The sequence below is a fragment of the Hakea prostrata genome, chromosome 9, assembly GCF_041222555.1.
Source record: "Hakea prostrata isolate BN-2017 chromosome 9, UWA_Hpros_2, whole genome shotgun sequence".
NCBI lineage: Eukaryota > Viridiplantae > Streptophyta > Magnoliopsida > Proteales > Proteaceae > Hakea > Hakea prostrata.
In genome coordinates, this window is record NC_142608.1 from 8,376,610 (window position 1) to 8,388,790 (window position 12,181).

The 12,181-nt window shown below is 38.4% G+C and overlaps 1 protein-coding gene across 5 annotated transcripts in view; it reads right to left on the reverse strand.

The window, feature by feature from the left end:
• LOC149004485 (Transducin/WD40 repeat-like superfamily protein) overlaps nt 1-12,181 on the reverse strand; it is a 28,910-nt gene that overhangs the window by 8,722 nt on the left and 8,007 nt on the right. For all 5 annotated transcript variants that reach the window (XM_089167843.1, XM_089167845.1, XM_089167842.1 and 2 more), the window contains 4 exons: nt 11,604-11,691; nt 11,422-11,497; nt 4,696-4,795; nt 1,965-2,016 (listed from right to left, as the gene is read on the reverse strand). In XM_089167843.1, the coding sequence (XP_089023969.1) occupies nt 1,965-2,016; nt 4,696-4,795; nt 11,422-11,497; nt 11,604-11,691 (316 nt within the window). The remainder of the gene's footprint in view (nt 1-1,964; nt 2,017-4,695; nt 4,796-11,421; nt 11,498-11,603; nt 11,692-12,181) is intronic.

Here is a 12,181-nt window from a genome sequence, read left to right on the forward strand (position 1 = left end):
TCTTTGTACTAGGTTCTCTTGGGCCCTAGGTTTGATACTATGCATACTTGAGTTGGGCCCAAATTATAAGATCCTTGGCCCTTAATGTGTGAACCAAACCCATAAACCAATTTGAGGTGAGCCAAACTAATCCCAAAAACCCTCAAACTCCAGTGTTGTCTTCTCCATTTTCTGCAAACAGAAACCCTCGCTGCCATCACTTGGAGTCTTCTGCTGAATGCCAACCTCTGTCGATCTTTCTTCTCTTCGCAGCCTTTCAATTTATAGGCCTGTTTTGTTGCTGCAACTCCAATATGGTAAGCATCATTACCCAAATCACTCACTCTCTTCTTCTCTCTTCTCCAAGTATGACATGGGACCACTGTCGCAATCGATCAATCTCTTCCGGCGATTTCACTCAGCGTTCTTTCCATCGGTTTTGCCTGGTCTCCCATTTCCATCACTCCATTAGCGCCCATAATTTCTTCTTGGTTGCTGTCCAAAATCACGTTCACCTTTGTCACCTAGCCATAGCTGAAATCAGTTTGTAAGGCTTCTTTGAAACTCATCCAATCAAACACTGGCCAAGACCTTGCGTATACCCAATCCAACGTGTCTCCCTCCAAATGCTAGAGAGCTATTCTAAGCCAATATTCATGCTCCATCTAGTGTTGCTTGCAGAAAAATTTGACTTCAATAAACCATTCCTGCGCTCATCCTTCACCGGAAAACAGCGACAATGTCATCTCACTTCCCTAGATCATTAATGCTCTAATACCAATATGTTTGGTACCCGCAAATCAAATTCCAAAAACTAAAATATTTGATTATTGAAATGAATGAACAAGAACAATAAGCAAGATAATCTGGTTAAAAAGGTGCCAATCAACCCCACAACACATGTTGCCCCTCAACCTATGGCTGCCCAAACACTCACATAAATAATCCTTGACTACTCCTAACATCTTACCCCTATTTATAACCCCTAATCAACCCTAATCCCCTCTCTCTCTCTCTCCTCAATGTAGCTTAATACCGTGATCCTACTCTGATCCCAGGGCCCTATCAGTACTCTGTTGTTTGTAGTAAAAGCTTTCAAGTCTTTGAATATTTCTTAAATGGTTATTTAATTCTATGTGTCTTCGTGCATTATTCCATGATTACTTGTTTTAACCGCCAATGATATCTCAGAGCTGTTACATATAATAATCAACATTATATTAAGAGTTCAAAACTTACTACCAACCAAGGATGCAAACCTGAAAGACCAAATTGGGTGTATTCTTGTCCAAATTGAATATTTAAATGTATTTAAAAGGTTAAAACAAGCTTCCTTAAGGTCTAGCATCATTTGGCACTAAAACATCATAACCCACCCCACTCAAAAAAAAAAAAAAAAAAAAGGAAAAGAAAGAAACACACGCACACACAAAGATCACCACAAACTCACTAAGATCTCGAGATCTCAGTCGTCTAGACCTAGTCAAAGACTTCTTGAACTACGATCTACTAGCAAGAGTTCAAGAATAAGGGAAATTACGGGAATTGGTCAACTGTATAACTTTTACCATAATCCTCACCCTGCCAAACCCAGAATCTCAGACTAAGGAAACAGATAACACAGCATAAATTGTCCCCTATACATGGAAAATAAAATAGAGCCTATCAAAATGTGAATCATATATGCAGATAGTCCATGTAAAGGATAAGTCTCTAAACTCAACTTGTTTACAATCAAACTCTATAACTTGTTGAAACTTTAACCATAACTCAAACTCTTCTTGATCGGTTGGAGATAAGATCAATTGAGGATAGAGTTAGCTACGGTGGATTTGAATTTGAATTCAAAGACTTATCCTTTACAGTCCAATAGAATCATTATTGTTGAACAGTCAAACAAGGTATCCAAAATTTAGAAGAGCAGTTACGTAAAACAAGCAGAACGACATAAGAAGACAATACAAAAAGAGAGAATGTCTTGCTACCTGCCGGTCAATGATACTATTTCTGGCAAGTCAACTGGTAAGAGGTGTGCATCTGAGATATCAACAATGAAAATAACAATTCATCTTCAGAAAAAAATTAATGGCAGAGCTTCAAGAGAAAAGCCTGTAATGAAAAGACAATAGGCTAAATAGAACCAGATAGCATATAAGATGGTTGACAACAAAGCCCCACTTCTTTCAAGAGGAAAACTTTAGAGTTCATAAGCATCAAGGTTCATATCATAAATGTTTACAGTTTAAGTAGTTATATTCATCAATCAGTTCTAGATATATCTGAAGCCTTTAAAATCAGAAAGGGAGAAAGTAAACTCCAAAGCCTGATAGGGCCAAAGCAGTTCACCGCAATCCAAATATGGACCACACGTTAATAAAACAAACTCCCTCTACCCCACAATGACAACCAGTCATCTTTTCCATTTCAGTTCATCGAGTGCTGTTGTCCACTTTTTGAATCAAGTAATGGATTTCTAATGACTCACTCCATCACCTCTTGACATATACATTTCAAATTTTTAAAGAAGAATCCCTACATGGAGAACAAGTGATGTAAACCCAATTCTACAGTTTTAGATTTTGAAATTGAACTCTAAAATTGGGTCACTCCAGGATCCTCTTAACTGTGAACCAGCAGTCTTCTAGAGTAGTAGAAGGTTGCAATTGAAGGGCTCTTGGAGGAACTGAGGTTGGCAAAGGTTAGGGTGGTCTTGGAGGTTTCGGCGAGCTCAAGGGTTGAAGCAATATGGGTTTTTAGAGGCTAACACTGCTGCAATCGGGTTTTCAGACCTGGGAATTCAGTATAGGATTAGGCTTCAGAGTTTTAAGGCTGAATAGAAGGGTCTTAGGGTTTCAGTGGTTGCTGTTGTTTAGTTCCAGAATGGAATTCCGGTAAGGGTTTTAAGGGATGTAGTCATAGGGTTCAGTTAAGCTTAGGAGGGGGCTGTTGTTTAATGTTTTATAATTTCAGGTTAACTCTAATAAAATTAGGTCAGTACTAGATGGATCAGGATGTGTTTGGAGAGTCCTAAAGGATTTGGGATTCTTGGATTTGATTGGGTCTGGGATCGACTGTAGGGGAAGGGGTGGGACGATAATACTAAAAAGGTTTAGGGTTTGGTTGAAGGGTTAGGGAGTTATGAGAGTTTCAATGGAACTAGGGTTAGGGTTCGATTAGGGTTTGGGTTGGTCCAATTGGGCTGAAACTAGGAGGAAAGGTCACTAGGGTTAGGGGAGTGATGTTCCTAAAGTTTGGGACAGATCTAACAGTTAGATTGCTGTAGATTTGACCTTGAATTTTTAGGTCTAGGAAAATGTCCAAAAATTCCAGCAAAATATAAAAGGGGTGATATAGGCATTAGGGTAATAGTTTTAGGGTTTAGGAGGGTGGCTAAGGGTAGGGAAGGGGCTGGGGTTGCTGTATACTTACTTGGAGATTGACGGTAGGCTGCTGTTAGGTTTGGACTGCTGCTGGAGTTGAAGGTTGATTGCTGAAATTGAAGAATAGCTGAGCTTGAGGAAGAAGAAGATTACTCACATCCGCCATGGCCATCCCAAGAAGACCACGACCTTACTTGCCTCCAAACTCAATGATTTTATTCATCAAATTCAACTTAACTTACAATGAAGTAGGGTGGGCCATTTACAGCCTTACAAGTGGAGGGAAAAGAATTGGACTATAATAAGGAAACCTAACTTCAATCGACTAGGGAATCCCTTGTAGGCTAGGATCCCGTTTACAACTCAATAACAATTAACAACCACAAATACGAAGAAACCACTTGAAAAATAACACTTAATTATCCAAAAGGAATATTAATTTAAAATAGATTCCAATTCAATCTCCATTTTTAACCCTAATTTTGGCCAAGTATTTTACCCCCAAAAACTCAATAACTAACTCGAAAGGACTCCAATCCAAATTCTAAGAGTAGATATGGAGTCCTAACAATTAGGAGATTAAAGTGGACTCAAGTTGTGGGATCCCAACATAAGTGGGAGTCTCACCTACACAAGGAATCTTAAATAACTTGCAAAATAATAAACAGAAAAATAAAATAAAATTAGATCTAAGGTCCAACTGGTCTCAATGGGACCCAAACCTAAGAGACCCGGACTGTCAAATGACCAAAATACTTCTATAACGGTTCGGCCAGCCGTTTGATGCACCAATTGAACCTGGGTTTTTGGACCCAATTATTATAGGGGGGTCAACCTTGTTCAAATCAACAAGTTGTAGGGAAATACTGGGAAATAAGTGTTCTTAAATGTTATAATAGATACTCATTAAATTTTGGGAGGGAAATCATTGTGCATGGGAGAGGAGTAAAAGACATGTATCGGTATAGCCAAATGTTACATACAATAAAAGGGCAAAAGTAAAGCACTATGAAGCCTTATCTATCCAATGCTTTAACAGTTAGTTAAGATTGACATATTCAAAAATTCCCATATGCTCAAAATTTAGAAGAAAAATCCATTGTGGTAGAACATGAAGAGAGGAGAGCAGAGCATAAACCCTCTTCATAAGCAATGATGAATCTTGCCTAGCAGAGCACAATTACCTCTGCTTATTCATTTATTAATCCATTTTTCAAAACAATAAGGATCAAGGATTTCATTAGTACATCAGAATTATTCTGCTCAGATGGAAATGTGATATCCAGAAAAATAACCCAGATAAAATAAAATAAAAAGAAGAAGAAATTCTCCTTACCCAATGATGGAGGCCTTGATGAAAAGTGAATAGAACCCAATGCAGAAGATTCCGAGAAAGCAATCAAAATCATACGTCCATCAGGATCCCATGCTGCCCCCTAATAAGAAGAGAAAAATCACAAGAAAGGAACTGCATGATTTTCATTTTTGGAAGAACATTGTGGACTAGATAATTTAGTCTTTTAAACTGTTTTCATCCGTTTTTTTACTTAGTTATTCATTAGTAGTTAAGGGACAAAAGGACTTACCTACATGGAGAGTTCCTCCTTGCTTTTTATTATCAGTTTCCTGATAGTTTTACAATTGTACTTCAGTTTCCAAGACTCAATTTCTGTTTAGAGGGGGTTAGAGCCAAGGGTTCCCCACATTTTGATGAATGAAATTTTGAATTGCTTCAATAGAGCAGCTGCTGTGAGTCACAGTTAAGGGTGAAGATTCTTCGGATCAGAGGGGGATTCTAACTGAGGATTGTTGGTGGGAAACCATAGGTCACATTCTTCTGTCTATACTCTGTTCTTCTCCTTCGTTCAACATTCTGTTTTTGTCCTTGCTGAGATCTTTATTTAATCCAATTTTTTGAGGGGATTAAATGATGTTTCTTTTGCTTAATATCCACTGTTAGTGGTAGGGTTTAATTTACAGAATAGAACCACCAAGTTGAACCTGGAAGCAGCCCTATTTAAAGGGTCCTTTTGCACATCACAATATCTGTTGAATCAAGGTATCCATCCAATCAAGAAGATCCCTTCCATCTTTTAGGGTTTCAAAGGGGGAGACCAGAACATTTGATCAGGTGTGCCAGAAATTCCCATAAATTCTGGTTTCTGAGTTCAAGAGCTACCTATTTTGATCCAAGGTAAATCTAACCATTGAATCACCACAGTTAGTTGGTGTTATTGTAAACTAAGATCATCCTACCTTTGAACAGAATTTGAACCCCATCCATAAAGGTTGACTTTCCTTTTAACCTAATTCCTAGTTCGGGGAATTCTTTTTTTTTTTTTTTTTTTTTTTTGGGGGGGGGGTGAACTGTGGTTCTAAACCTAGAGTTCATCCTACCTACGCCACATCAACATTGTATGCTAAGTGCATGGTTCGAGATCTCGCTTTAGTAAGTTCTTGAGATGAGATCTTAGGTGAGTCTCACCAAATGCAGAATCTCAACCGAGATCTCAGTCCACCCATTCTTCTAAAACCCAAGTTTCGAGTGAGCTAGGTCAAGATCTCGACCTGTCTCACCTCCTCTTGCTTCCCAAATCGCTGACAGCTTCCCAAGTTCCTTTTTTGCCAAATTGGCATCTCCTCTTGCCGACAGTTTCCCAAAGCCAAAACAGCTATTCATGGGCCCAAGCCCAAACTACAAAGGAAATTCTGAGGCCCAAAGTGACATAAGGCCTCTACAGCTGAAATCGATGTGAACTCAGCTGCCTTTTACGAAGTATTTGCCGGAAAATAGCAAAGTTCACGTCATCAATTTCAACATAAAGACAAAGTGCCTCAGCTAGCTTGAGGTTATCTTGTTGAACTGCATCCACGTAAGCTATCAAAGTGTAGCAGGAGCAGGAGAAGCGGTAAATGATGAAGATTCGTTGCAGAAGCTGCAGATGAAGATGAAGTGTTTCTTGGAAGAATTCCCTAAAATAAAGGGTTTGCCCAGAATCTTCCAGCAATCTAATGAACAGTATGGCAAATTTGGATTCAATAATTTAGGAAATATGGGAAGGTTAGGGTTTTAACAAAAACCTAACATGGGATGGTTTATTTGGTAGTAGGGTATCAAAATGGGATGTAACAAAATAATGGGGGATGGATAATATTGTTAAATAAAGATGGAGATCCAACTGTAGAGGTTATGGTTTAAGAAAATTATATGGGACGGAAGGGGATTAGGTTTGAGGCTTAACAAAGGACTATTGGATGTACCAAATCTTCCTAGAAGAGGTTTTCACGGTTTTAACAAACCCAAATTGGATGATGGTGTAATGGATACAGGTTGTTTTTTTTTTTTTTTTTTTTTTTCCTGCCACAAGAAAGAAAGAGGGGAGGGGAAGAGAGGGAAAGAAGGGCTTCCACACGTTAGGGGAGGGATGGGGGAGGGGCTAGCCTATGTCGCAAGGGGGTAGGGGAAGGGTTTAGGGTGTTGCAGGGGATGGGAAGGCTGCTGCCAAGGTGCAGCAACAAGGGGAAGGGAATCCTAGGGCTACATTAAACAGGGAAAGGGTGAAGTGGCTTGCGCAAGGTTGGGAAAAGGGGGCTGGGGTTGCTGTGACTGAATGGAGAGGGGTGGGAATGGCCTGCGATAGAAAGGGGAAGGGGGGAAAGGGGTTGTAATTGCTGTACTTAGAACTTGTTCAACACTTGCTGGAAATTCAGAAGAAGAGTGCTAGACAAAGTTGTTGATCTTTGAAGAAGAAAACTTGACTCAAAATCCAACATGGCCCCCTTAAATAGGAACCATGGTCCTCAAACTCAATATCTTTATTTGAATAATCAGACTTAAGCTTTACAATGAGATAGAGGGGCTATTTATAGCCTTTACAATAGGTTTTCTAATCTAGATGGGGATCCCTTTTTTATTAGGATCTCCTTACAAGATGAAATCTCTAAAGCTCCTGGTTAACTAACAACTCTAATGGACATATGCTTAAATCCTAATTAACTAAAGACTCTAATTGACAGATGCTTGAATCTTAATTAACTAAAGAATCTAATTGATACATGCTGCATTTAAAACTTAATCAATCTAAAAGACACAATGCTGAATTTAAATAGCCTAGCGGGAAACAGGGACAACATTGCCCTCCCTAGGGTTTGGCCAGCCTAGTTGTGCCACTTGGAGTGGCCTTGGTGCCCAGTTTCAGCCAAGGGGTGGGTCAACCCTATTCACATCATGAAGTACATGTGGTCGAAGTAGGTTTCAACCATTTTTTTCTCTCTAGGAGCTGAGGTTGCTTCTGTCTGAGATCATAACTGAAGGCTCATCGTAGATTCAAGAACAGCTTTTTGATAGAACTACGATGAGGATTGTGATCTTAGAGCAATCCTCAACGAAAATTTCTAAAATGATGCTTCCATATCACCATTTACATTATATTAGGGTCCTCAAGGTAGATAAATAGATGGAGATGGAGGAAAGCACAAGTAATAGCAGCAAATACTTAGAAGAAGTGGTCGTGGGGTGGAGAATCCATCGCATGAATGTATCAAGAATAAAGCTAAGCCCCCCCCCCCCCAAAAAAAAAAAATTGTTTTTGGATTTAGTTCTTTTAACAATTAAAGAGTAATGATAATGTCATGTCAGGATACCAAGTGTGGAAGATATAACTGCCTAACAAATGACAATACACTCGTGACCATCCCATCATATTCACCTAACTTTCAAACAAGCATGTACTATTTCTTAACTTGAAAAACCCTGTAACATAGCAAATTTCCATCAGCTCAAGTTTTGTCTAGTTCTCCCCTGGATGGCTGACAAGTGTACTATTCTAATCCAATGGTCAAACTAAAAGAGCTAACTAAAGCAACTCTAACCCATTTCTATGGTTTCACTTTCCTTCTGTACGATATCAATTACAGAGAACCAATGGAAAAGACTTCAAGCATTATGCACATCTCACGTTTGATTAAAACCTCATTTTTTAACCGCAAGAGATAAGAAGCCCACCCTGTCCAAGAACATGAACATATATTTCTTTCCTTTAATATATCATCGTCTTCTTCATAATCTTTACTCATGTGGACTAGAGTTCCTGATCCGATCTAGGTATCAACCCTGAATCTGAAGACAAACCCTTGGATGTTTGAGCATTTCTTCCCATCTCCTTTCTACCTATCATCATGTCTATCCCATAAACTCACCAACATTTTTTGGTAGACTCTTGAACGGACGATGGTGAAGAAAGACTGTTTTTTCTAGTTCTCTCTAAATGACACTGTGAAGAAGGAAAGTCAATATCACTTGTTTCTTGCCATTTTTTTTTTCTTTCTATTTTTTGGTCGATTCTCGAATTCTTTTCCATTGGTTCTATAATTGACGATGTATAGAAGGAAAAGTGAAACCATAGTTACAAATGGATTAGAGTTGATTCGGTTAGCTCTTTTAGTTTGACCATCGGATTAGAATAGTACACTTGTCAGCCATCCAAGGGAGCACTAGCAAGAACTTGAGTGGATAAAAATTTGCTATGCTACAAGGTTTTTCAAGTTAAGAAATAGTACTTGCTTGTTTGAAAGTTAGACAAATATCATGGGACGGGATGAGGTCAAAAGGGTTTTTTTATTTTCCAGACAATTATATCTTGCACACCTGGCTTCTTATCATGACATTATCATTATTCTTTAATTGGTTAGACAAACCAAATCCCAAAACATGGGGGCTTTTCTTTATTCTCGACACATTCATGGGATGAACCCCATGACCACTTCTTCTAAGTATTTGTTGTTATTACTTGTGCTTTTCCTCCATCTCATCTATTGCTCAGCCTCGAGGATCCTTATATAAGGTTAGTGGTGAGATGGAAGCATCATTCTAGAAATTTTTGTTAAGTATTGCTCTGAGATTATAATCTGAAGGCTCATCGTAGTTCTATCAAAAAATTGGTACTGAATCTATGATAAGTCTTCACTCATGATCTCAGACGGAAGCATTGTCAGCTCAGACAAAAGCATCCTCAGCTCCCAAAGAGAAAAAAAACTTTCAGCATCAACCACATCTACTTCATCTTCATCTGCAAATTCCAAAACCGCATATTCATCATCCGCCACTCATCCTCTTCCCCTTGCCCCGCCTGCTACACCTTGATGTGCCGATGCAGTTCAACAAGATAACCTCAAGCTAGCTAAGGCACTTTCTTTATGCTGAAATCGATGACGTGAACTCTGCTTTTTCCGGTGAATATATCCTAAAAGGAAGAGTTCACACATCGATTTCAGCGGGACCCCTATGTGCCAGGGGGGATTCGGCAACAAAATGTGAAGCATGATCCTTACCTGACACTTGTTATGAACTTATGATGATTGTATTATTGTACTCTCGAGATTAGAGAATTTAATGTTCTATTGTACTCATCTAGATGGGATTCTGTTGGTATTTAAGTTGTTTGATGTATCTTATCACTTGCTTTTCATTTATATGTCCTAATGGTTTTATATTTCATGTTTTTATAACCTTGCATGTTCATTCCTATAGTATTTCAATTTCAAACTTTAGGTCCAGTTAGAACTCATACTTAGGGTTGCTTTCTCACAAATCTAAGGACACATTGTAGAAGGCCTAAAAAAGGCTAAATGGCAACTTTGAGCCCAACCTAATCCTTAAAACCCCCAGAGATGGGCCCTCGAGTTTACCTTAGTTGGCCAGAGAAGAAATACCAAATCTCGAGCGAGATCTTGCTTTTTCTCAAGGGCAAGATTGCCCTCGAGAGTAAGATCTTGAACCTTGGCTAAAAGCATGAAAATGAGTGACCATTTAACTCAAAAAGCTAGCAAGTTTCAAACGAATGCCTATCTAATGAAAGCCTACTATTGAGGTGTGTAATGGAGGGAGAATTAGAAGATTAAAAGAGGGGAGGGAGTGCTCATTCTCACAACCAGCCACACAAGCTCTCATAAACACAACTCAATTCATTATATTCAATCTTAAAATTGTACCCTAATACAATCTATTTAAAGAAAATAAAATGCAAATCCTAATTGGAATCAAAATCCCAACCAAAGTCTAAACTCACTCTTACATAGGAATAATAAAACAAATAACGGACTAAAATTAAAACTGGAATAAAATACTTATTTAAGTTTAACCCTTGTTGGACCAAACACCACTGGGCTGGTTCTTTTGGGGTTGGACCAGAACCGATTGAACCAATCTGATACTACATCACTATCAGAAAACTTAAGACACAAGCAAGGCATCAGAAGTTGCTGATAAGGTTTTATCTGATGAGGAATTCAGTGTTAGATCAGAAGTCGTATCAAGAGACAGTAGTCACTAAATCAAAGAATTGAGATGCCAATAGAAGAAAAAAAAAAATTTGGGTACAAAGGGGCTTTATTAAGCCAGGGGATTGGGATATTAATATGCTTCAGCGAGAGTCGAACCCACAATCTCTTCACTAAGAGGTGTTGGTTTCAACCACTAGAATAGCTCTGCGTTGGCGCCAATAGATGTTTAAGAATAAGAAAACTGCTGCCAGCACATCCAAGTATTGAGGGCCCTTCACAACATCGTCATATGTGCAAAGATTCAATTTCTGAGGCAACTTGAACTTTACACCAACAATTACCATATAAAATAGAAGTACAGATTAAGATTCTCTTCAAGCATTTTGTACTTTCGTTATGGAAAAACCCAAAAAAAAAGACCTATTTTAAATAATTTGACCCCCACAGCTAAAATAATAAGCTTATAGAAGTGTTATGAAACATTAAGAATATAGTGACTAATCTCAGTGATGTATGCAAGAACTGGACAAAGCCATTGATAAATTGGAGGAGTGCAACCATAAGAGGCAGCCAAAAGTGAAGGCTGTGGGAGGACTCACAATGTCCAAAAAAAATTTCACCTTTGGTTCCCCGGGAAGAAATACAAGACTCAGGAAGTATCGCATGTTACTTAAGCTCTAATTAAGTCCATCTTTCGTAGGTGGTTTAATCCAGTCATCTCAAGTAATATACTTTTCTGACAATTAATATTCGAAGTAAATGCAAAGTTATTTTCACTTACTGTAACAAACCCACTAGATGAAGACCAAGGTTCTGATGTCCATGTGTTGGTTTCCCAAAGATAAAAGGTTCCATCACTATAAAGCAAATTATAGTTAACATACTGTAAGATCAAACTAGGTCAATAATGATAAATAGACATGTTATTAAGAATACGAGTTGGAAATGTGAGAATGGACATACAATTTTGCATTGAAAAAATAATCCCCTGTTGGTGACCACTTCAGCATGGATATACCTCCTAATCCCCGTCGAATAGGTGTTCCTACACCTGGAAATCATAGAAAGAACGAGAAAATAAGAAACATTGATAATCATTACTTACTAGTTACTACACAACGACTGGGGTAACTAACACAAATATTTCCACTCGAATTCCAAGAATTTTATACTCGCAATGTTCAAATATTGTATCTGGTAAGATTTCATGAACATCACACATTGAATCAAGCTCAACAAAGATTTTCAACTTAATTAAGTTATTTTAAGATTTTCAACTTAATTAGTTTTTTTTTCACTTTCTTTCATTTCCCTTATTTGCAAAAAGATGGAGCAACCCCCAGCTAGAACTAAGGAGCTGGGTTCAAAAGATACCTTCAAATTTCAGGCCAGAAACAAAAACATCCAAGATGGTATCAAGGCCCCAAGACATCCTTCATAACCTTATCAACTAAAGGCAGTTTGTTCCGGAATACCTGGTGGGTTCATCAGTAAGGTCACCCTCCCTCTTAAAAGCTGTTTTCCTAGAAGCTTCTGTTGTA